Source organism: Tiliqua scincoides, chromosome 6 (assembly GCF_035046505.1).
Source record: "Tiliqua scincoides isolate rTilSci1 chromosome 6, rTilSci1.hap2, whole genome shotgun sequence".
NCBI classification, from domain to species: Eukaryota; Metazoa; Chordata; class Lepidosauria; order Squamata; family Scincidae; genus Tiliqua; species Tiliqua scincoides.
Window position 1 is genome coordinate 72,638,856 of NC_089826.1, and position 25,868 is coordinate 72,664,723.

Below are 25,868 nucleotides of genomic sequence, written 5' to 3' on the forward strand. Positions count from 1 at the left end.
AGCGGGTCTGAGCTGGAAGAGGGTGATAGGATTTCAGTTCCAAAGGTGGATGGAGGAGGTTCAAGGTGTTGCTGTCACCCATGTACCATCTCCAGCTTTTTGCCCTTGCTACTGTAGCCTGTGAAACAGTGGACCAGCTTTCCTACTAGTCTATGAGATCTGTTCGCATAAGGCCATGATAAGATTGGACCAATACTAACATTTATTCATACTGCTATTCATACTGCTTATTTCATGAGAAGGGTAAATAATCATTTAAATATTTTAAAAGATGACCAGGGTCCTGTTGGATTTTTTTGCTGTTAATTCAAGCAATTCTTTATTTGCACACTTTTTCTGCAACACACTGAATAATGTTTTTCCCGTTTAAAAAACAGACACCGAGGCCATCTTGTGGTTAAGAACAAGGACTTTTAATTCAAAATAAAAGCTGATATCCATTTGTTTGCAAAGGTTTCATCTATGTCTGGACAGCCATAATTCAAATCAGGGATATCTAACTTTTCTAATTAGGCCATTCTATTCTTTGGACACAATTCTAGGGGCTAGAAGTATCTTTTAGCACTGAGCCCCTTCTGAATGGTCTGGTTCTATAGTAACACTGGAACCATCTATTGGCAATTAGGCCTTCTCAGATATGGAGCATATCCACTTAAACATAGGCCCTTAAATACAGCATTAGAAATAAAGTTGGGCAGATTTAAATCAGATATTTTTTTTAAGTGTCACTTTTCTTGTACAACACTGTAGTACAGTATTTCCCAAACTGGGTAGATACCCATCAGTGTGTCATGACCTGATAGTTGGTGGAATGTGAAATTGAAACTGATAAGCTAATAGCCAACAAGGGAAATGCATTGATCCCTATGGACCCAACCCACAGGCTCGTCATATATTGAGATTGTTGCTATTTCCCAATCACTTACAATCCCCAACCCCATATGCTTAGGCTCTCTATCCAGCCCACACAGAAAATGTTTGGCTGTAGGTCTCACAGAGGAATGCATTGTTGAGCAAATGGAGAAGCATATCTACTGATCAGCCATTTTGAAATGGCTTCATTTGAATGATTGCAAAGAATTTGGCTTAAAGTAATTGTGGGGTTTTTTTTTCCTGCTAAAGAAATCAGGTTTGCTTTAACACATCTCAGTATTGCAGTTCTGTCAGTGGGCTTTCCAAACAGATACTTTATTCTCCCATTTGAAGTGGAGATCTTCAGCTAGATCACTTCTGCCACTCTTACAGAGATAGCGAGAGAGGAGCTGGAGCTTGTCAGTAGATCGGGGAAGATTCCTTTTCCAGAAGCACAGGAGTTCGTAGATCTGCTCGGTGAGATTATCAGGGCACTTCAGTTTAATAAGCTGGAGAGTGCTTCGATGGAGAGGCAGAGAGAGTGCGAGGCGCACAGCGTTATCTTCTGACAGCTCTTGTGATACCCAGTACATTAAGCTGTCCCACTGTGCCTCTGTTAGTCAAAATAGTAAGTTAGTGTTTTTGTTGCAAAAAGGCAATCATAAGAACATAAGAAGAACCCTGCTGGATCAGGCCATAAGCCCATCTAGTCCAACTTCCTGTATTTCCTACAGCGGCCTACCAGATGCCTCTGGAAACCCACAAGCTGGAAAGAAAAAGCACCATGAGCATCGAACCTAAGATTGAAATCCTAAGTGCTGTTATTCAGTGGGACTTACTCCTGAGTAAATAAGGCATAGGGTCATGCTTTATGTCATCACCTGCTGCAAAAATAATTATCTTACCTGCTGCATCAGTAGACCTTCGTTTTGTGCTTTGTGGACGATTGATGAGCTTTTCTTTCTATACAAGAAATGGTATTCAGATGAAACAAGGATGGAAGGATAAATGAAAGTTAGGCAAGTAATATTCAATATTCATATTGCTTTTGAAAAGGAAATCAGGACACTAGTATTAGAACTTTTGATGACTTAAGAAGGCAGCCATGTGCTACAAACAAGACCCTCCCTTGAAAGGGTTTGAGTCCTCATAGGGGAGTTCACCAGTTGGAAGTAACTCTTTTGCCAGGGGAGGAACCAGAATGAGTCACAAGGGGAGCTTCAACAGCACTCCGGCAAAGTAGCATGCTGGGAGCTCACTGGACAGGCAAGGAGCTGGCTAAGGGACTTGCCCTAGCGAGTGAGGCATTCACATTTTGCATGACTGATCAGCAACACCCATGCCATGGCAGGACAAAAGAAGGCCTTCAACTTCACAGAGCTGCTCGCTAACCATCCAGCCACAGCAGGAGACAAGCAAAGAGTATCCCTTGAGTATGCCCCAAGCATAGAGTATCAGAATTTGATGCATGATGTATCATATATGTCTGAAAGAGGTGGCATCATGTTCAGTGGGTAGTAAGGTAATTGCATCCTGTGCTATAGTGTCCTGGTCAATTGCATCCTGGTCATTGGCATCCCTGGACATTCAGGTCTGGTTTTGGGGGGGGGTCTGCACGCACACATGCATGCATGTCCCAGTCATTTGCATCCTACTATAACTGGGCAACAAACTCCATGCTATATATGCTAAGCCTGTTATCCTGCCCTAACCCTACCTTTGTGTGTTAAAAATAATAAGGTGTATCTAATATAAATACAGGTGGGCCCTCTTTATCTGTGGATTTGGAACCTGAGGATTTGACTCAGTGAGAGTGCCAGACCTGTGCTAGGGGGTGTCATGACTGGAAGCACTGTCCGGTCACATCCAGGAAGCTTTCTGCAGCCCAGAGAGACCACACACAGCCTCTTTGGGCCTCAAAACACCTCCAGACACAGCCAGAAGGTGCTTCCAGTCAAGTCTGGCCCCCAGGTATTGGCCCCCAACCATGGATTCCATTATTCACAGGTTCCATTATCTGTGGGGGGTGGGTGTTGGGAATGGACCTCTGTGGATACCAAGGTCTAACTGTATACATACATATATTGGGACACAAATGTTCAGGGTGCAAAAAGAACGGACACAAATGTCCAGTGCTGAGCCACATTTGACTGGGACACAGTTGTCCAGGACACTGTGGTCTTGTCACTGATGAAGTGCTCTGTGGTTTTAGGTTATGACTAATTGATAGTGTGGCAACTAGATAAAAGTTTCCTGACCTCTTTTATGAAAAAAAAAAAATGAATGAAGATACTTTAGAATACACCTAGCACCTGTGGCTAACATGCTGCCAACAAAGCATAGGAATTCTGGAGCTCACCTTTGGCAAGGTTAACACCAGTTTACAGAGAGGCGTCTGTTGCTGGTAGTCATCGGGCAAAAGAGGTTGCTCCAAGTCCTTGGCTATGGCTTCTTTGCTCAGTTTATAAAACAAGATCGTTCCCTTGTAATGCGGTGAGCTGTAGTTCCCAAATTCGTCCACTTCCTTGATTTGAAGGGCAAGCCTTGACTTTCTTTGTGCATGAAAAGTAAGCTTATAGGTCTTTCCAAATGATGTGCCATCATCTATATAGATGCAGTGCAAAAAGGAAAAGTCACTGACTTTACTGCAATGGATCAGCATTAAAATATTTTGTGGGTTATTTATTAAGCTGCTGCTTCATTAAAGGCGCAATTCATGCATGCATTCTCATACCTCTAAGGCAGGGGTGCTCACACTTTTTTGGCTTGAGAGCTACTTTGAAACCCAGCAAGGCCCGGAGATCTACCAGAGTTTTTTTTACAATGTTCACGCCATCATAACATATAACATTTATGTGTACAATGTATGTTGGTGTACCTTGAGCCCTACTGAGTATAACAGGACTTACTCCTGAGTAGACATGCCTAGGATTAGGCTGTGAGGCTGCAATTCTAGCCACACTTACCTGGGAGTAAGCCCCATTGAGTACAATGGGCCTTACTCCCGGCGTTTCCTCCCAGAGGCACCTGAAGGGGGGGGGTCTGGCACTCCATGATCTACTCATTTTGCCTCGCGATCTACCGGTAGATCGTGATCCACCTATTGAGCACCCCTGCTCTAAGGCAAATCAGTGAGGGACCAACCCAAAGTCAAGGAGCAGCCTGGGCGTAATATTCAGTTCCAGTCTTAAGACGAAAGCACTCTTATACAATATTCAGTCCACCAAAGCAGATCATCACCGGAGATACTCGCCTATAAGTCGACCCCGCAGATAAGCTGAGGGCAGGTTTTGAGCCAACAATCATGGAATTTTCTATGACCCTTGGATAAGTCGGGGGTTAAACTTAGGGGGGGGTGCCTGACTATAGTTTTGTCTGATTTTACCCAATGCCAGATCCTGAAGGAAAAAAAAACCTACCACTAATTGTTACCTAAGAACTGTAGTCTCTAATTTATTAAAAACATAGTAAAATCATAAGATACATTTTTATTCTTTTTAAATTCTGGTCTTCAACACCGTTTTGTAAACACTATCAGAGTAAGTGCACTGTAAACAACATACCAGTAAAACAGTGGTTCCCAACCTGGTATTCAAGTACTCCCAGGGACACTCAACAGGACATGTAGGGGTACTTGAAAAAGAATGGCAGAATGGCAGAAAAAGGCAGGTCGTGCTTCAGAATGTTTTTCAGGGCCAGCAAGGCAGGAAGGAAGGTAGCTAGTTGGCTGTGAAAGCCCCACCACTAGCTAGTTTTTGGTCATCAGTTCATATATGCACCAGTGATTGAAAACCAGCACAGTAAAAAAGCTGAAACATAATATGGAAAGTGATCGATCACCCAGAATTTCTCAGCACACTTCTGGTGCAAAACAGTGCAAAGGCAGAGCCTTCTGTTCTTCAAACAGATAAAAAGAGAAAACACTGTAATAAATACATGAAGTCTGGGTTTTCATATGGGGGAGATGAGGGCTTGTATTATTAATTACAAACATTTTGCTAATAGGAAGGGTACAATTTATGGAAATGGGCTGCCAAGGGATATGCAAGTGAAAAAGGTTGAACCATGAATCAAATCCACCTTTAAGGTGCCTGGTGTGTTCAGCCAGAAGCTCTACATACAACATACAAGGTATAACACATAACTGGGAGTGTGCAATTCTGTTCACAGCAGAGAGATGCAGCTGCATATATTTACAGCCCTTTTTACTCAGAAGTAGACCCACTGCTTTCCATGGGTGTTATTCTTAAGTAATGGTGCACTGAATTGTAGCCTGGAAAGGAGGGTCCCATCCTGGTGTTTCCAAAAACAGACCTGCTTTGCAAGCATTTGCCAAGCAGAACCAGGCTGCAGCTGAAGGAAGGAGATTAAAAGGTTAATTTTGGCTGTAATTTCCCAGTTGCCATAGAAAGGATCTCTGCCCTGCCTGCCTGGTGCCTGCCTGCTGCTTGAGAAACTTGGTGCCTGTCTGTCTGCAGCTTGAGAAAGGAAACTGTCAGAGTTGAAAGGTTCTGCGCACTGATTGACCCGGAGATCAGGCAAAGTGAGAATTGGAGCTTGATTACTTGGCAAAAATTTCACCTGCTATACATGAGTATCTACAGTACATTTCATTAGGTTTTGCATGCATTATTTAATTAATTGTTTGTTTTGATTTCTTAAAATAAAAATTATACCCCACATTTTTTCTCTACTAGGTTATTCAAAGTGGTTTAGAAAAGATAAATGAAAATAGCCCATACAATTCATAAAATAAACCAATATGTATCTCAAAAGGCAGCAAAAAAAAAAAAAAAAAAAAAACAGGTTGAAAAGGAGTGGCAACAGACTAACAGCCCAAGCCTATGAATGTCTACTCAGAAGTAAGCCCCATTAGAATCAATGGGGCTTACTCCCAGGAAAGTGTGGATAGGATTGGGCTGTCAGTCAAGAGAACCTGAGAAATGCCTCCTGAAACAGTTGGGTCTTTAATCTCTGATGAAAAACCGGAAGGGAGTAGGCCAGGTGCACATTATGTGGCAGGGAGTTCTGGGGGATTGGGAGCTAACACTGATAAGACTCTTATCTCAATAGTCCTTACAGCAATGCTGTAAAGTAAGGTAGTATTAAGTCAGTGTTGCACATGCAGGCAACAGGTTGCATCCCAAAAACGATTCTCAGCTTTACCCCCACACAGTGTTGTCAGTAGTGCTTGTGTCACCCAGTGTGGGACACCAAAGCATCACCCCTATGATGGACCTCCTCCGGTGCAGTGGGCAAGGCAATGCCCCAGGCGGTGGGTGTGATGATGTACCACTGGCCCCCCCACTGGGTTTCTGGGTATAACTTTTGAATGGAATAGAGATATTTCAACTTGGTTTGTTTCATTGCATTCTGCATGAAATTATGCATCTCTATAGCTATATCTATAACATGATGGTATTATTTGAAAATGCCAAGATATTTAACATTTTGGTGAGAAGTGGTGTCACCCCCCTCATGTGTATCACCTGGTACAGCCTGCACCACCCACACCCCCATAGCAACACCACTGCTCCCACACTCAGATCCAAGGCGGCCAAAAAAGATGTAAAGCACGTTGTGATGTTACATCTGCCATGAAACCTGAGACATCAGTGTGAAAACTGGTGATCAGTTTTCATTTAAGGAAATTAGGCAAGAGGTACGTACTTTAAAAAATCAGCTTCAATGACATAATGATTTCCTGATTGTTCAAATGTCACAATCTATATATTACATGACAGGGGTGGGCAAACATAGGCAAACATAGATATAACATAATCTATATATTATATGACAGGTGTGGCTGCGTAACATAACAGCCACATACAATAAACTTCAGATGTTTGAAAGCTGCAATATTTAAGAAGCATTTAAATTCTTAAATAGTTCACCCATCATGAACATTAAATGTACAGTTTAATCCTGTGGTTTATCCTTAGTTTATACCTGATAAATAATTATAAAATTTGAAAAAAGTTCTATTTTCCTTTTCATATTTCTTATTAAACTTCTTATTTCTAACTAAAGGTAAATTTCTTATTTATCTTATATATTATGGTGCAAAAAGGAGCTCAGCCAACAAATTTCCGAGAGTCGCATATTATATGTCAAAGAGCTGCATGTGGCTCAGCTGAGTGGTCATTCCTTTTATATTACATGGCATAAGAAATGGAATAAAAACAAAAAGGGAACCTTTTCCCCTTGAGACCTTTTTGTGGTTGATGAACTGCACCCCGTTCAGATGGACCTTCCTACAAGGTTGGACTACATACAACCAGGAAATACATGTTACAAAACTAGTGACCTTTGTAACTAGTAGCACTTTGAGGAAAGGAAAGTTAAAATGTTTTTCCTCTCCTTTTGGACATACTGATGGGGAAAACCAAATCAGCATTACCAACACTTCTGGAACATGGGCACAGGCAGAAAAACCTACTTACCCGAGGCAAAAATATTTCCGCTGAATCTGAAATGAATTTGTTCCCCTTCTCTTAGTCTGAACTGCTGAGAGGAGTCTGGAGGACCAGAGTAGCCCTCTTCACGTAAGCTCTGCAATTCCAAATTCAGTTCCTTGGATGGAACCAGTAAGACAACTATCTTGTAAGGGTCCTCTTTTTTTCGATACAGTGCCACTTTGGCCATAGTATTGTAAGTAGCCTCTTCCAGCTGCTGAATAAATAGAACTAGGTGCGCGCTGTCCATAGCAGAGGACAGGCGAATGACAATAAAGCTGCATTGAGATAAAAGGAAATAAACATTATTACCATGCATTGCACGGAACTGAGCCGGGTCTAGCGCCTGCACGCTAGATCGGGCTCAGTCGTCCCGCCCCCTAATGCCAGCCAGCCAATCAGCTGGCAGCAAAGCCCTGCTGCCGGCTGATAGGGAGGTTAGCCTGGCAATCATTGCTAGCGTGCCAATACAGGCACGCTAGCTGCCTTTTTGTCTAAGATGGAAAAAAGGCTGATTGGGACCTATACATTTTTTATTCGTACTATGTTGCCAGGAAAATCATTTCTGACATTTAGCCTCTCCTTCATTATCCTCATCACCACCACTGCAATTAAGTTTCCACAAAATTTCACACAGCAGTTTACGCAGCTAAATGGACAGAGAGACAAAGAAACAAAGAAACAAACAAATGTTTTCCTCTCCCAAATAGGGTCTCACAGCAATCCTATTCTAAGCCAACCTGTGTCCTAAGCTGGCCTGTTGCATCCTCCTCTCCATCCTGTGCGTCAGCTGGGGGCCAGGCAGGCCAGGAGAGGTTAAGGAATTTTTCCTTTGCTATACCCTGATCCCAAGAGCTGTTTCACAAATACATATTTCTCACTTATTTATGGTAGCATCAAGCTGCGATTTGTCTATGTGACTGACACAAACAGCCCATCACAGGATAAAGTGGTCCTGTACAATACTGTTTCAGATTGTGATCAAGAGATTGCATGACCAAAAGTTTCCCCATATTTAAAAGAAAATCCCTGCACAAGAAAAACAAATATCAACAGGAAGGATTCTGGCCTAGCCTTTTTCACTGACATGCAACCAGGTTCTAAGCTGTCACTGTATCACCTAATGCTCAGAAGGAATGCTTTCCTGTGGGGACCCATTCACAAATTCAGATGGATCATGTGGTGAACCCTTGTGTGTGAGTTGGGCCTAAATATGGCATTGATTCAGAATTGGTCAGAAATTTCAAAGATGTGAGAAAAGAATGAAGGACTTGCATTTCTTCTTTCTCCTCTTCCACTTGAGACAACTGAGATAGGACTAATTGATAAGTTGATGAATATTTACCTATTGCTTTTCCACAACAACAACAGCAAATTTGTTAAAGCAGTTTACAGAGCAAAAGGTATGATTAGATCAGCAGTGGTATAAGTAAGGCCTGCTGGCCAGATGCACCCCACAGAAGCAATTTATCTGGCCCCTGTTATACTTGGGCTCTCCCAGCATGACAATTGGGCTCTCTCATATCTTGAAATTACTCTTCTTTCATTTGCAGCTCAGTTCCTATGTGAGAACAAAATGCTTATTTCTGGCCATCATCTGCTTAATGATGTCACTTCCTGCTTAATGATGCCATTTCCAGCCCTCAGCAGGCAACATTAATGCTATTTGGTCCACTACATGAAATGAGTAATTTTTATCTTGCCTATGGTGAGATGTGCAAGCTCCAGAAATCATTTGCAATTCATGGAATAGGGGTTATGGTGGTAAGCATTTTAAATGTTTACTGAAAATGGTTTGTACTGTAAAGCTCATACAGAATCAGCAATTTTCCAACCACCTCCTTATTTGGCTATGACATCATTAGCCATGTGATTGCAACTCACCTCTCTAAGGTCTCATCTAATTCAAATGACACGAGGCCACGCTGTGCATTTCTCACGGTGATGTCATCCAGCAGAGCCCATCCCTCTTCTTTGCTTCTGTACCCCAATAATTTCAAGGATTCATTGAGATTCTCCCCATGTTTTCTTGGAGAAGCACTCATCACTCTAGAGAATGAAGAGACCTATCAACCTTAAAACCACAGCATTTAAGATATTCACAAGCCTAAATCCTGATGCAACTGCATCCCACAGGGCATTTTTGGTTGTTGATGGTCTCCTTGGGGTAAGGGGACAAGTCTGTGCAGGCGAATCAGGCCTGGGAAGGGGAGAGTTGGATGTGGTTCATAACGGCACCACTGATCCCACCCCCTTCTGGGCCTGATCTACCCATCCCCATCCCTATTGCCACTCCATTCCACCTTCCCCCTATTCCATTCAACTCCCTTCCTCCCCCCTTCCTTTCCTGTGCTGGACTTACTTTCTCCAATGGTTCTCCCAACAGTCACTGGTGCTAGCAGGAAGGCTGCAACCTTCTCGCTGGTGTGCCTTGGCCTTGCGCTGTCACAAAGCACTGCATGGCGTTTTTGCAGCAGCATACACTAGCTAGCAGAATGTGTGTTCTGTTGATGCAGGCCCTCAACAGGATTGGGTCATCAGTCACTTCTGTCCTGATTCTGAGAAACCCTCTCTGTCAAGTTTTGTGATTAGCCATGAAATTCTCTTGACCCAGGCCACATCCTAACCCCTTCTTTGTAGGTTCCTGTATCACTTGCAAATGAATGGGGAACATTAGAAGTTTCCACTAATGACCATCAGGCAAACTCTGTGGCAGAAGGGATGTCACAGTACATCTACCTAAAGGCTAAAGAATTTGCTTGATGGCCTTTCACATCCTTCTTCTGGCCTTCTTCTCATCCACAACTCCCCATCTTGTGACATCATTGTGTGTGTTTCCCAACATTCAGTTCACAACATTGGCCACTGCTGGCAGTGGTTGAAAAATGCACGGTGTGATGAAGTCACAGCATGAAGTAAACAAGCCCACATATAATGGACCAGAAAAGGGAGAATTCCACTTGGGGATGTGATGCCTGATATTACAAGCAGTGAATTTTTGAAAGGCATGATTATGTGCAGAAGAAATTCATCATTTCTCAGTTAGAAGTGCTTCTTTCTCACCGGAAACGATGCACAGTTGCAACCCTGTGTACAGAAGCACTAGCTGCTCTTCCATGGTCCATCTCATCTCCTTGCCTAATTTTTTCTGGATTTGGAGGGCAGGGGAGTATAATTGTGATGGGCTTGTTGAATGGCTGGGATGAAGAATGTTGCAGATGCAGCAGCGGACTTGTAGATGCTACTGAATGATACACGTCATGCTTGGTTTTTAACATGGAAACTGTTGATGGCTCCACTGGTTGCACCTGGATGTAATTATTATGTATTAATACAGTTCAGTCAAATGTTCATGGCATTATATAGAATAATATAAATAAAAAGATGATCCCTGCTCCAGAACAGTTTATAACTTCGATTTCCAACCACTGTGCTGTGGCACATTGGTATGTCATGAAAGATCCACAGTAGTAACAAACTGTCCCTCTACAATTCATTATTAGAATTAAAGATCCACAGTTCATGTGGATCTACAATTCATTATTAGAATTAAAGATCCACAGTAGTAACGAACTGTGGATCTACAATTCATTATTAGAGACCTAAACATTGCCCTAAACACAAAACCCAGACAAGCCTCCTGGAAGCTGGCAGTGACGTCATAAGAGGTGATGACCATAGAGGTCAGTGTGCTGTGAGAGGAAAAATATTGAAAATTGCTAGCTTATGATCTAGAACAGTGGTTCCCAAACTGTGGGTACGCAATCTGATTTTTGATGGGTCACATAGCACCCAACAGAGTCTCCAATGAAAACAATGTGATGGAAAGCTGGAAGCTGGCAGTGACGTCATAAGAGGTGATGACCATAGAGGTCAGTGTGCTGTGAGAGGAAAAATATTGAAAATTGCTAGCTTATGATCTAGAACAGTGGTTCCCAAACTGTGGGTACGCAATCTGATTTTTGATGGGTCACATAGCACCCAACAGAGTCTCCAATGAAAACAATGTGATGGAAAGATCAGGTTAATTACTGGCCTTAAGCACTGAGGGTGTTCAAAAATCAGGTAGCTGCTAATTGCCCTGCAAAGAACTCAGCTCCTGCAGTTTGCAAGCATGTGCACATATATATGGAGATAAAAGTTTGAGGGTCTTTTTCTGGTTATTACTTGTTTTTCTGGTTATTATTACTTGTAAATAAATAAATAATTTCTTTCTAGATTACTTTTTTTTTTACTGTCTCACAAATCTAGATGGTTCCCAATAGACCAGGGGTGTCAAACTCATTTCATTCTGAGGGCCGAATGGCATTCATGATGCCTGCTGAGGACTGGAAGTGATGTCATTAGGCAGGAAATGATGTCATTAAACAACTCATAACCAAAAATAAGCACTTTTTCTCACTTAGGAATTCATTAACTACAAATTAACTAGCATGCATACACTGGTAAAGAGCGGCTTGATTTTAAAAGCAATAAGGTTAGTCTAACTGAAGCTGGGACTTTGGGGCCTCAAATGCTATGCTATACACTTTGGAATTTAGCTTAGATAACAGTATCAGGCTGGAGACGTACGCCTTGGTAGAAGTTAAAACACACCTGTGTCCACCAGGAACACTCTGTAACTATGCTCTTATGCTTTTAGAGCAAAAGCATACATATGGAAACCAAGTGATCCCTGATGCCAAACTGCACCCAAGGTAAAAGGGTCACAATAGTTATATAGAATTAAGCCATAGAAACCAAAGTGCTTGATTTAGTAAAACTTTTAAACCTCTTAATAAAAGAAGCCTCAGTTTTGCAGACAGTCTTACAGTGTAACTGTTATGGAATGCAGAAGAGATAAGATCTCGAACAAAGCCACCCTAATGAGGGATGAGGACAGGTCTGAAGTTCTGCCAAGATGAAGTCTTCACACCTGTATTTAACTATTTTGTCCTCTCTGTTAATGATGTAAGTAAGAAGTCCTGTCAAAGTAATTTTAATTGGATTGATGGATGTGAATAAGGTTCAACACTGGGTAAATGGTATTATAGCATATCCTACTGGTTTTTGAAAACTTTGAAATTCAATATGTTTAAATGTCTAATTTTACCTTTTATGGAAACCTGTAACCTGAAACACACCTATCAGGTGTCTCTAATGTTATCTATAGCCTATTAAGCATCTGCCCCATCTATGATGAGAAACTTCAGCCAATGGGAGGTCTAGATTTTCAGACAAAGAACCGAGAATTTTATAAAAGTTCTGGACACTCCCAAAACCAGGCTCTCATGCTTTGAGACATTAGTCCCATGAGATGCCCATTGCTTGCAATGAAAAAAAAGGCCTGTGAACCTTCACTCCTGAGTGCTGAGTTATTCTTGAGTTGCGTTTTCAACCTTGCAACATGGCCAGTGACTAGTTTTACTGGGAGGGTGACATACAAATGAAACTGGGGGCATTCCCCAGATGTTTTTCTGCAGAATGGCCTGCTGCCAGGTTCTATTTCCATAGCCACCCCTTTTTTACCTCTAAGGTGATGAACTGGGACATGATGCTATTCCAGGGGTCACCAGTTGCTGATTCTTATCGCAAAGCATTGTGTCATGCATAGCTTCAATAAATATGGTGATTTGTAGTTTTACATCAGGCCTACAAACTCTTTCATGTTGCCAGATCTTCTGTCTTTTCTCTAATTTAATGCAACTCTGTTTTCAAAATAATTCATGCTGGCAGTCTCTGGTTCCATGTGATTAAACTAATTGACTAAGTAGTGTTGTGGCCATAGGTCATGATGCACATGCTGGGGTTTTCCACTTTTCATCTATGAGCAGGGAAATGGTCTGAGTGTACAAAAGGGAATCCTCCATCTGTGCACAGAGCATTTCCCTTCATACAGATGGCAGATGGGAGTAAGTTCCTAGGGTTATCCGCAGGGTGGAATTAATAGCAACTTCTGTTTTCTTTCCGTTGTCTACCATAAAGGCAAACATGCCACAGAGAAAAACCAACTACTGTTGTAAACTCAATAAAGAATGCATTTTAGGAGAATTAGTGCTCAATCCTATTCAAGATTGGGCTGTATTGTGGAGCATGTTGTGACAGTGGAAAACACTTCTGCTGTTGCAGAATGGCAGCTGAGAGCACATGGAGTGCTCTGTCAGTGGCCATTTTCCAAGTGCTGCTGCAAGAGGTGGCAGCACTCCACCTCCCCAGCTGGACCACGCCATGCCTGCCAGAGGCAAGTCAAAGGTGGGAGGCAGGCAGGTAGAGGGAGAAATTGGACAGGGAGCAGTGGCGTTGCTGGGGGGTGCAGGCCACACTGGGTGATCTGCACAGGGAAGTAACTCCACTACCACCAAAATTTTTCAAGGCTGCAATCCTATGCACACTTTCCTGAGAGTGTGTGTTGGCAACCTTCAGTCTCGAGAGACTATGGTATTGCGCTCTGAAAGGTGGTTTTCGAACATCGTCTAGTGTGGCTGAAAAGGCCAATTCGGGAGTGACAATCCCTTCCACACCGAGAGCAAGTGCAGTCTGTCCCTGGTCTGTCTCCCTGGCTATGGGCTGCCCTTCTTTGCCTCTTAGCCTCAGACTATTGGCCAAGTGTCTCTTCAAACTGGGAAAGGCCATGCTGCACAGCCTGCCTCCAAGCGGGCTGCTCAGAGGCCAGGGTTTCCCACTTGTTGAGGTCCACTCCTAAGGCCTCCTAAGGCCTTAGGCCTGAGAGTAAGCCCACTGAAGACAATAGAACTTACTTCTGAGTAGATTATAGGATTGTGCCCTAAATCTTAGTGTTTTCAATTAATACCATCATGTTACATATCATTTGATGTGTATTTTCATGCAGAATGCAATGAAACAAACCATGTTTAAATATCTCTATTCTATCAAAAGTTATAGACAAAAACCCAGCGGGCACAGGACAATGGTGCATCACCATGCCCGCTGCCCAGGATGCTGCCCTGCCGACTGCATGGGAAGAGGTCCATCATGGCGGTGATGCGTTGGGCTCCTGCACCAGGTGACGCAAACCCTAGTAATGCCACTGGCAGGGTGGAGGAGCAATGGGGTGGGAGGCTGCAGAAGGGGGTGATCCGGTGGCAACTGCATAAGCTGGATCCTATTCCTTGGTTTGCAACACTCCCTGCCCCCTTTGTGTCATCTGACTTGTGACAGCTACAAAGGAGACCAAGGAGACCCATTGCACAGTGAGAGGCTCACAATAGGGTAAGGGGAGGTAATTCCTCTTTCCCCTCCAAAGCCTCCTGATCTGCCTCCTTCCCCAGGTGGATGCAAAATGCTTGTTTTTGGCATGGCTGTATCAGTGGAGGGGGGAGATTGAATTGGGCTCACATTTCCAACTAATGAAATGCCTACCAAATGGTGGAAATGTTGACAAAGTAGCCGTACTGGCTACTAATTCTTGACCCTTTGCTTTCAATCCTATTAAGCATGTTGCCCTTTTCTCTTTTCTTCATCATGGTAGCTAGTCATGGAAATAGGTATGAGATGTAGGTGGGGACTGGTATAATGGTTTGCTGTTGCATCAAAGGCAGTAATGGCACCCTGAAGAAAGCAATAGGATACCTAATCCCTAACATAGCTCCTGTGGGGTAGGGACATTTTGAGAGCTATTCCTCCGTGTAAAAATTTGTAGGTTACCAAGACACCACAAATCACAGACTCCTCCCTTTGTACATCTTTCTACATCCATTCTACCTCTCCTGCTCAGATAGGCACAGTGGTTCAGTAGGACAAAGCAGGAAGCAGACTCATTAAATATTCAGCATTATTGTGGATGATTGCTGAGGACAATCTGTTTTTCTTTGGGGAAGAATGCAGCCATCCAGCCAGCTTGTCTCTCTCTCTGAATGCAATATTTGACATTTGGTAGTCAATATGCAACAGCAAATGGCTCTAAAAAGGATTTCCTAAGCCTTTGCTGCCACCAAGGGATGAAATGAATGATAGCCTCTTTTTCTGATCAAGAATCCTGAGAGGAAACCATGGCCCTGAGGTTATTGAAGTCATTTTTGTTCATAAAGGAAGGGCAACTTATTTCTTGTGACCTTTAAGGTTCTCTTCAGACATGACTGAGATCTATAAAAAAAACAAAACACCAGTATGACAAGTTCTGAATATTGTAGGATTTGCATTGGTTGAAAAGTAGTATTCTAATCCCAACTGACTATTCCTTTTTGAATCTGAAGGGGCTTTAAAAAAGTCATTTATGGTATGGTTCTGTCATCTGCTATAGTGGTACATATTAAAGTGTAGGAGCTTGCCATGACATCCCCTTCCAAGTTGTGTCCCATTAAGACTTTTAAAAAATCAACTTTAAATTCCTTTGTTAAGAGTGTTTTCTTCTCCTTCACTCATTTCTACTTCATACCTTTTAATACCTCATTTAGATCCCATTTAGATCTGTACTGGGGAGGGTGTTGTGACACTTTCGCTGTCGCAAAATTGTTGCTGAGTGCTCCATTGGTGGCCATTTTTGGAGCGCTGCTGTGAGAAATAGCATTTTTTCCAGTGAATAATACCCATAATTCCAAGGATAATTGTCAACACAGTTTGAATTTACCTTTAGCTGCATTGATACTCGAGATGTGAACGTTGACGGTGGATAGCAAAATGAAATTCTTGAATCCATACTCAGTTTTCGTGAAAGGCCTTTCCTTGGAATGGTGAACATTTCCAATTTTAAGCATGAAACCACGGAAAACAGACCAAGCTGGCACGTTTTTACCTCAGCGAAAGTCCCCTACATGGAACAAAAGAATGAAAGATGCTGTTATTGAAAGTGGATCATGAATTCTAGTCTGGTTAATTTAGCCTGAGTCAGATAAATGAAATTAATTTGAGTGTTACCAACACTGGGAATTGATGTTTTCTCTGTTTTGTTTTAAGTAGAGTTTATCTGAACACCAGTTCCTAAAACATACAAGACCTCTTTCTAATGGTCTTTTACGAATAAAGAAGCTACGCCAAGGAGGGAGCTATGATGTAGTTCTCTCTCTTACCGGCATCATCCACCCAGGTGACTGGGTGATAGTCATATAGGAAGAAAGCATATGATTGGCCATCATCCACATGTTACAAGAATATATGTTAGCAGGGGAAGAAGCAATGGGAAATTGATCCCACCACATTCTAGCAACATCTGAATTTTCCCTCTCGTTAAATATATGTACTTTAACGAGTATATCCCTGCTAATTGGGTAAGAGGCACTTTTTCAAGTGGGTGCTCCTTTTTTTTAGCAGGGGGAGAGTAACTGGCCCACCTCACCCCAGCACTGTCTGTTCTAGTGGCTGTCTGCTGGTATTCATTTGCATCTTTTTAGATTGTGAGCCCTTTTGGGACAGGGAGCCATTTAGTTATTTGATTTTTCTCTGTAAACCGCTTTGTGAACTTTCAGTTGAAAAGCGGTATATAAATACTGTTAATAATAATAATAATAATAATAATAATAATAATAATAATAATAATAATAATCTTGTAAATGGGGCTGGACAAGGACAGAAATGGGGCAGATCAGGCCCAGGCACACGCTGAATCCTGTTCTGCCTCCCATGCTTGAAACCCTGACATGGGCCTTCTTGAATCTGCACTAGCTATTTGGCAGGCGCACGTCTGTGTAGCTCCATTGAGCATGCTGGGGCTTTGTCCCCAAATGACCCTTTATCCCAAAAAGACCGCCAGCCTGCTTCTTCCCAGCACTGGATACCGCGTAGATCAACAGCCCAATCCTATCCACAGTTTCCTGGGAGTAAGCCACATTGATTCTAATGGTACTTACTTCTGAGTAGACATGCCTAGGATTGGGGTCCTGCTGCTCCAGCTATGGTTAGGATTGGGCTGCCTGACTCAGAGGCATTGCTAGCGGGGGGGGGGGCAGTGCACTAAGTTTTGCAGCGGGAGCCATTCCTCGGGAGCCCTCGGGAGCCATTCGCCTCCGTTTTCCCCACCCTCGCCCACATGGCTCCAAAGGGGGGGGAGCTGCTTGCACACTGCAGGGAGGCTCTCTGCAAAACTTAGTGCACCGCCCCCTCTCTAGCGACGCCTCTGGCCTGACTAACTCCAGGTGATAACACTGGCTGTGGTGCATGCATTTCAGGAAATGGGATGGCTCTGTTTTGTTGCTTTACTAATTCAAGCTTTCCACTTGAGAATAAATGTTATCGAAAACTTTCTGGTCTCCCCCATCCTTAGCATTTGTTCTAGGATATCTAATGCAGCCAAGTGAGAGTTCACCAACCTTCTGGTTTCCTTGGTACCCCTCCAAAGAGACTGGAGTTAGATAAATTGACTGAAAGTTCATGTCAGTCACCTTCACCATAATGTCTTTGTACATTCCTCTATATCGGGCAGTAAAAGGGATCACAACGATGATAGGAGAAACTAAGATTTGACTGTCCTGTGAGCTCTCAATGCTGATGACATTGCTGACCAATTCTTCTGAATCATTCACCACCAGTGAGCTTAAATAATTGACAGTTCTGATTACGAGGTGTTCTAGAACATGAAAAGGTGCTGTAATACAACAGGCCAGTTCAGAATCAGAGTCGCTCATCGCATTCTCTTCTACAAGAAACCTGCAGACAAAGGACAATATTCTCCATATTTGCAATATCATGAAAAAGTGGAGTGACTAACAACCTAGTCCTGTGGGCTGTTTACAACAGTGGATGGCCCTGAGGTGGTGCAAATGTCACACGTCTGACATTTTTATTTAATAAAAATAACGTTATTTATTTATTTCATTAATTAAAAATAACACATATAATTTTTTCTTTTCTTTTTTGAAGAAGTCAATGGACATCTAGTTGAAATCTCTGCTGCAAGTTAATCATCTACGCCCAAACCACCAGCACTCCATTTCTCATCCCATGCACTTGATGAAACAAGTATGACTGAAGCAGAAGTTAGACCTGAATTTCTGCTTAGCAGAAAGATTCCTTTGAATTGCAAAGGCCTCTCCCCTTAAGCCTTTCTACTAGTGGCCAAACTGGAGAAGAATACATTCATTCTCTGTTTGAAATATCAAATTATCCATAATTTTGGGATTTTTTTCTGTACTGTGATTTATTGTTTTGAGTTTTTTCACTGGCGTAGCTGGAGGCAGGCGGTGCACTAAGTTTTGCAGGAAGCCTCCTTGCAGCGTGCAAATGGCTCCTCCCCCTCCCCTTGGGAGTCATTTGCCTCCGTTTAGCCTCACTTCAGCTTGCAAGCCGCTCCTCCCCTCCTCTTTGGAGCCATGTGGGCGGAGGGGGAGAAATGGAAGCGAATGGCTCCCAAGGGGAGGGAAGGAGCCGCTTGCACGCTGCAGGGAGGCTTCCTGCAAAATTTAGTGTGCTGCCCCCCCTTCTAGCTAAAGCCATAAGAACATAAGAACATAAGAACAGCCTCACTGGATCAGGTCATAGGCCCATCTAGTCCAGCTTCCTGCATCTCACAGCGGCCCACCAAATGCCCCAGGGAGCACACCAGATAACCTCATCCTGGTGCCCTCCCTTGCATCTGGCATTCTAACAAAACCCATTTCTAAAATCAGGAGGTTGCACATACACATCATGGCTTGTACCCCATAATGGATTTTTCCTCCAGAAACTTGTCCAATCCCCTTTTAAAGGTGTCTAGGGTAGACGCCAGCACCACATCCTGTGGCAAGGAGTTCCACAGACTGACCACACGCTGAGTAAAGAAATATTTTCTTTTGTCTGTCCTAACCCGCCCAACACTCAATTTTAGTGGATGTCCCCTGGTTCTGGTATTATGTGAGAGTGTAAAGAGCATCTCCCTATCCACTCTGTCCATCCCCTGCATAATTTTGTATGTCTCAATCATGTCCCCCCTCAGGCGTCTCTTTTCTAGGCTGAAGAGGCCCAAACGCCGTAGCCTTTCCTCTTAAGGAAGGTGCCCCAGCCCCGTAATCAGCTTAGTCGCTCTCTTTTGCACCTTTACCATTTCCAGTTAGTTTTTTTTTAATCCTTGATGTTTAAGGGCACAATCCTAACCTGGTCTACTCAGAAGTAGGTCCTATTTTGTTCAATGGGGCTTACTCTCAGGAAAGTGTGGTTATGATTGCAGCCTAAGGGCACAATCCTAACCCCTTATGTCAGTGTTTTCCAGCACTGGCATAGCAGTGCCAATGGGACGTGTGCTGCATCCTGTAGTTGGCTGTCACTCCCGGACGCCTCCTTAAAGTAAGGAAATGTTTATTCCCTTACCTAAGAGATGCATTGCCCTTATGTCAGTGCTGGAAACCACTGACATAAGCGTTTAGGATTGCTCCCTAACTCACTTTGTGATTGAGGTCCCCTTCCAACACTGGCAGCCCAATCCTGTCCAACGCTGGTACAGCAAGGGCTGCTAGGCCCTTGGTGTATCCAGTGTAGGATTTGAGCAGGTGGGAGATTTCCAAGGGGTAAGGGAACATTCATTCCCTAACTCAGTGTAGCACCTTAGCTTGCTCAATGGGCCTACTTGGATCTGCGGCAGCTATTTTGCTGGTGCAGAACCAAGCAGCCTCCGGTAACACTAGCAGAACCGGGACAGGGATTTGGATGCAGCAAAGGCCTGCTCTGCCATTCCCTTCCCCCTCCCAGGCCTGAGCCTCTTCCTTCCTATCCTCTGCACCATCCTGAAACACCCCCTCCCCGCCTGTGGAATGCCCTCCCACCACCCTCCCCAGCCTCTCTGTTGCCTAGCACCTACCTGCCCAGCCGCCATGGGGCAGGATGTGTCACACGTAGGACAGCGCAGTCCTTCCTGCTGGTGCCACTTACTCATTGGGTGATGGAACGCCCTCTAGCCCCAATGCTTCCAAAAGTAGAGCATTTCCACTTACTCTTTGTTTACCCATTCATCTTCTCTGTCCTCTTCTTCCAGCTCACTAGTGGGCAAGTTGATAGACTTGTCCGTATGCGCATTTCCAGAGTCTGAAGAGCTAAGTACACTTTCTTGGTCACCTTGGATGTTTTCATTACTTATCTCAATTTGGTTGATGTCTTCAGCCATGTTGCCTGGTTTGACTATCAGCTGGTGCTCACTGTTTTCTGCTTCCTTTGGGATTTCCGTTATCTCTGCCAGTACTTCTTGGTCGGGAAGCTTCCCTGCCTGTTCCACACCATTATTTTCCAGCTTGTTGGCAACAGTAACCTCTTTTTCATTGTTTCCTGGTATGTCTTCCAAACCTATGTTTATGGGGATTTTCTTAGTTGAAGGCTTCACCACATGGCAGTCTGCTGTGTTTGTTCTTGGCACTCTAGGTGGCTTCTCTTGCATAATTAGATCTTTTATTTCCATGACAGTTAGAGATTCCTGGCTCTGGCCAGATAATATTTCCTTTAAGTATACAATGGTTTCAATTTCCTCTGTTTGGTTTTCTATTACTTGGGTTCTGTTTTCCTCTTCAAGCACAGTGGAAAGTTCATGGAGAGGCTGATTTACACATGCTGCTACTTGCACATCATTTAATGTCTCTTTGTCAGTATCATGCTCAGACTTCCCGCATGTACATGGGTCATATTGAACTTTATCGGTTATTTTAGAGGTTGTTTCAGGTAGTTTGGTTTCTGCCACTCCAAGGTATCCAACAGCATGCACTATGTGCTTGCATAATTCCAGAAGCCAATCTGCAAGTCTGTTCCCTTCTGTAGAAACGAGCAAAAATGCAACGCGTTCTTTGGGTGAAAAAGTCAAGTATACATTTTCATGTGTGCGTCATGGTTGTCAAGTAATTATATAGCTCTAAGTGCTGAATCAAGAGAAAGATTCCTTTGAGGAAATGCACTCTGGGAAGGTGAAAAGCTGGGTTTTTGATGGATCTATAGGTGCACTTAGCCACATGAGCGCAACTGTTATTGGATCAACATATGTGGCAGAATGAGATAGAATAGTCCCAAGGTGGTAGAGTGGACCATTTCAAATTTTGGAAGGGAGGAGTGGTAATTTTGAATGTTTCTTTGTGTAAGGAAAAAAAACAAAACATGTTTATGGAAATAGAAACTAGAACAACAAGGAGAAGACCAGGATATAACTTTGTATCTGGTATGCTAGCTTTCTGTATGCAGAAAGTGTTTTCTGTAGGAAGTGTACAGAAATGGTATCTCACCTGGAGGCTGAAGTGGTACCATCTATTGTGCTGCTTCATTTCCCCCCATTCCTCTGCATGTGTAGGCTGGAGACACCCAGCTAATCTGAGTGTTGTTTGTGGTGACCTTTGTCTAAGTCCGATATGTATTAGACTGCTTCAGACTACTGCAGATGGGGTTTTCCCTTTTTATTTTCACAACAGTCCTGTGAGGCTCATTTGAAAGAAAACACTTTGCCCATGGGGTCCAATGTACTTTACATTTGCTCTAGTTTCATGCATTTCACGAAGCTACTTTGCTGATGAGGTTCACATTAGCAGACTTTACAAGAAAAAGACAAGGACAGACAGGAGGTTGTACTGCTGTTACGCTTCTGATTTTGAACAGGGCTCCATTAATGCAGGCCTGTCATAAGAGCAAAACTGAAACAACAACTACTAATAGATAAGGACAAAAGGCAGAGTTTGTACCCCATAAAGATGCTACAGGAGGTACATGTTGCCTGTACCTTGCTATCCAAATTCATTATAGGTTTGTAAAACAACCTGTTTGTACTGTACAATTTTATTTGTACACCGGGGTGCTTGTTGATGAGTGAGCAAAGACAACTTTGGTGTGCTATCCTATACCCATTGAACACAATGACTTACTTCTGAGTAGATATGCCTAGGATTGTGCTGCAACTGTCTTGTCACTATTATGGGAATCAAAGTTCACCTGGACACATCAGTGGTGTAGCTGGGGGCCCTGGAACCTGGGGCAGTGATGTCTCGATGTCATGTGACATCGGTTCTGGGTTCTCCCAGAAGAGGAGGATGCAATGGCGTCGTGATCTGTTTGCCGCCTGCTTTGGAGGCTCAGTGAGAGCCTCTAAAGGAGGAGGAAGAAGGCAGTGAGGCAATCTTGCTACACGTTGGTGGCTTCCAGATTGGAGGTGGCATGTGTATGTGGTGGCGGCATGGCGGGGCGAGAAAGGAGAAGGAGGGAGCAGCAGGGTAATCGCACTACCACCCCTTTCTCCTTCCTCGTACCCCCTTCCTCACTCCACAGTGTTGCTACATGATCTGTGATTGAGATTGAAACACTAAGAGGTAGCAGCCACCAACTTGGCTGGACCTAACATGGCACCCACTCACATGACACTCCCTGACTCCTGCTTGCTATGCCGCTGGAACATGTGTGAATTTGAGGTTCCTATATTAAGATGCTGCTCCATGTCTTATTATAGATCCTGTATTAGATTCTGTTTCCCAACAGTGTTCTAAAAGAAACTATTAGAAACGCATAATGGAATTAAGCAAGGAAACTAAGAACTTTTTATATGTCCGAATCATGTGAATGTCTTCTTCCTTTCCTTCCTGACTCTGATAACCCAGTTTACAATACAATGGCAAACTCTGTTCTGATCTCTCATCTCTGCTTAACAGAGTATTTTATATAGAGAGAGGGGGGGAGGGTGGCAAGCTGTGTTGAGAGGCATTTTCTTGGCAAATGTGATACACCACACTGAGAAATCTGAAAAGGAACGAATGCAGATCAAACCAGGACAAAAGGGCACACCATTGAGATTCTTTTCTCACAAGAAGGCTTCTTCTATTGCTTTCTTGAATTGTTCCTGAGAAGCGGTGGTTCTTAGTAGCCCAAGCGCAAAGGAAGTTTCAAGATAGGAAGATTACAGAGAGGGCTCTGCAAAAATATTACTATGTATCGCCAGTCTGTAACAGCCATGTTCCTGCTCAGGGTTGTAGCCAACCTGGAAGAGGACATTTCCTGAGCGCTCTCTCTCTCTCTCTCTCTCTCTCTCTCTCTCTCTCTCTGTGAGTGTGTGTGAGGGATATTTCAGGAGCAGGAGGGAAAGTGCTGCCTTTTTTCTTTCCCATCTGACTGAATCTTTCCCCTTCTGTGCTATAAAGAACAAAAGGCTCATGTATGGGGTTTTCCACCAACCCTGAGTTGTTACATATTGGCAGTGGGGAAGTTTCTGGAGAGTGAGAAAAGACGTGTACAACTGTTCCTTGTAAATTGTTACGCTGAGTGATTATTAGCTTGGAAGTGAAACAGGGAAACCCCAAAATAAGGCAGAGTTTCAACATACTTGGTGGAATTCCTAGACACACATAACATTTGTAAATTTGTAACCGGGCTAGTTGGGCACCACTTTTAAAGTGGTGTCTACTTATAGTTAATAGGGGCAGAGCAATTGTCTCTCATCACCCCAGCATGGTGTCTTTTTCAGTGGCTGTTGCTGGTATCTCTTCTTTATTTCTTTCTAGACTGGGGCAGCCCAATCCTGAGCTGCCCGGCGCGCGGGACTGCAGCGGTGCGAAAATGGCTGCCACCGCATCCTGCATGCTCCAGTCAGCCGCTGGTGGTTCCTTGAGAGAAGGAGACTTTCATCCCCTCTCCCCCAGGTAAAGCGAGTAGCCCTGCAGTGTTGAATAATTCTTCTCCCAGTGCTATATATGTTTCATAGAGAAGGTAAGGACATTTCTCCTTTTCCACTCTTTGGATACAAAACTCCATAAAATGCTCCAGTCCAAGGCTGGCAACTGGTTCCAGACTTCATGCCCTAAAACCATGTAGCATAGCTGAGAGAACTTAAAAGTACTCAGAAAAAAAGTGTTATTTTCCCTTTCCCTCTCTTGAAGCCCCCCATCCCAATTCAGATCTTTGTGTGAATTGTCAGTTTACTCCTGTCTCCTGTTGCTTAACTAGTTACTAATCCACAACAGGATCTATCTTCTTTTACCTTATCCTTGCTAAGTTTTTTTCAGGAGCCTTTAGTAGAAGACTTTGTCTAGGATTTAATGCCATCAGATCAAAAGCTATCTCCATGCTTGTTGACACAGCCAGATATTTCAAAAAAGTTTGGTGAGGCAACAACAGACCCCTTACTTGCATTTTCTAGTTTTTTTTGTATAAGAAAAGTCTTTAGCTAGTGACATATAAAGAATAAGGAAAAACATGGAGACAGTATTTTTCTTGATTTCTTGTGTTTTAGCAATGAGTACCAAGTCACTGATAAGCTCTTTGGGCTAGGGCTGCCAACTCATCTGGAAAAATGGCCTATTCTACACCTATGACTTTCAAAGTTGGTCTGCATGATCTAGTTTTTTTTTCACAGTATGAAGATAAGAATTATGGCCTGCTAATGTCTACAGAACGACAGACTTTTAAAGGCAGAAGAGTCAAATTTAGCCTAATAATTGGCAACCTATTTGACATTGAATTTAATGTGTTTTTTTAAAATCAAATTTAATGCTACACATATTTAATTACAGGTATGTGTCACTTAGCAACAGAGATACGTTCCACGAACCCCATCGTTATGTGCATTCATTGTTGTCTGGGCAAGTATGAAAGGCAACCTGAGGGCAGCATTCCAGAATGCCTTGTGGGGCTGGCAGAAAGGAAGGGAGCTAGCTAGCGAAAGCGTGAACAGAAAATGTGTGAAGCACCAGTTAACTGGTTGAGCCAGCAAGGAAGGAGGTAAGGAAGCTAACCTGGTGAGTTTGGTAGAACCACCATGATATATGCAACCTGTTATTGATCCAAGCACAGTGACGTCACTAGGGTTTGCGACACCTGGTGCAGGAGGCCAGCTCATCACCTCCCATGATGAACCTCCTCCCATGCAGTGCATGGGGCGATGCACCATTGCCCCGCCCCCACTGATTTTTTTGGCTATAAAGTTTGATAGAATAAAGATATTTCAACATGATTTGTTTCATTGCGTTCTGCATGAAATCACACATCGAATGATATATAACATGATGGTATTATTCAAAAATACCAGGATTTTAAAAATTTTGGTCAGTGATATCAGCCCCCCATGCGTATCACCCCCCTAGCAACACAGCTGCCCGAACATCACTATATGGTGCATACTTGCAATAAGTGGTAAGATTATTTGTATTTAGATTTTTGCTTTTTAACATAGATTTATGAAATCCATGTTCATGTCTGCCTAACATTTATGGCTGCAAGCTTGCCCAAAGTAAACTGGATCTGCTCACCTTTCTGTGCAGGATTATTTCAAAAGAAACACGGCTGCATATGATTAGAAGATGCAAAGCTAGGAAATGAGAAACCAGTTTCCCTTAATGTGCATATTTAAACATAAATATTCATGATTTCACATGTGATTGGACAGGAGAGTTTGACTATGCAGTGAACACACATTTTTGGGTTACAAAGTCAGCCTTACTTGCCTTGACTTGAAATCTGTTACTAACCTTTATCCTGAAGTGCGTTCAGCAGCTGGGAAGTGTTTTGAAGAACCTCAATAGTGTGATCCAATTGTCCGCTGAGGGCTTTGACAAGTTCCAGAAGCTGACGAGTCAGTTTTTGAATATATTCTGCTATCTTTTCATGGACCTGACAGTCACTTTTGTGCAGAGCTTCCCTTAATGTAAGGTTTCCGTGCCAGATTTGTTCCAGTATTTGGTCTGGTTTCTCGACGACAACTCCAGTAGTTTCCAT

The 25,868-nt window shown here is 43.2% G+C and overlaps 1 protein-coding gene across 1 annotated transcript; it reads right to left on the reverse strand.

Moving 5' to 3' along the window:
• Window positions 1-1,163: 1,163 nt before the first annotated feature.
• DTHD1 (death domain containing 1) lies at window positions 1,164-25,868 on the reverse strand. The gene is made up of 10 exons (XM_066632921.1): window positions 25,622-25,868; window positions 20,141-20,945; window positions 17,549-17,885; window positions 15,874-16,053; window positions 10,371-10,615; window positions 9,192-9,356; window positions 7,296-7,585; window positions 3,212-3,456; window positions 1,758-1,815; window positions 1,164-1,465 (listed from the first exon to the last, which is right to left on the reverse strand). Exons 1-10 carry the CDS (start codon window positions 25,866-25,868, stop codon window positions 1,164-1,166), a joined length of 2,874 nt encoding a protein of 957 aa, XP_066489018.1.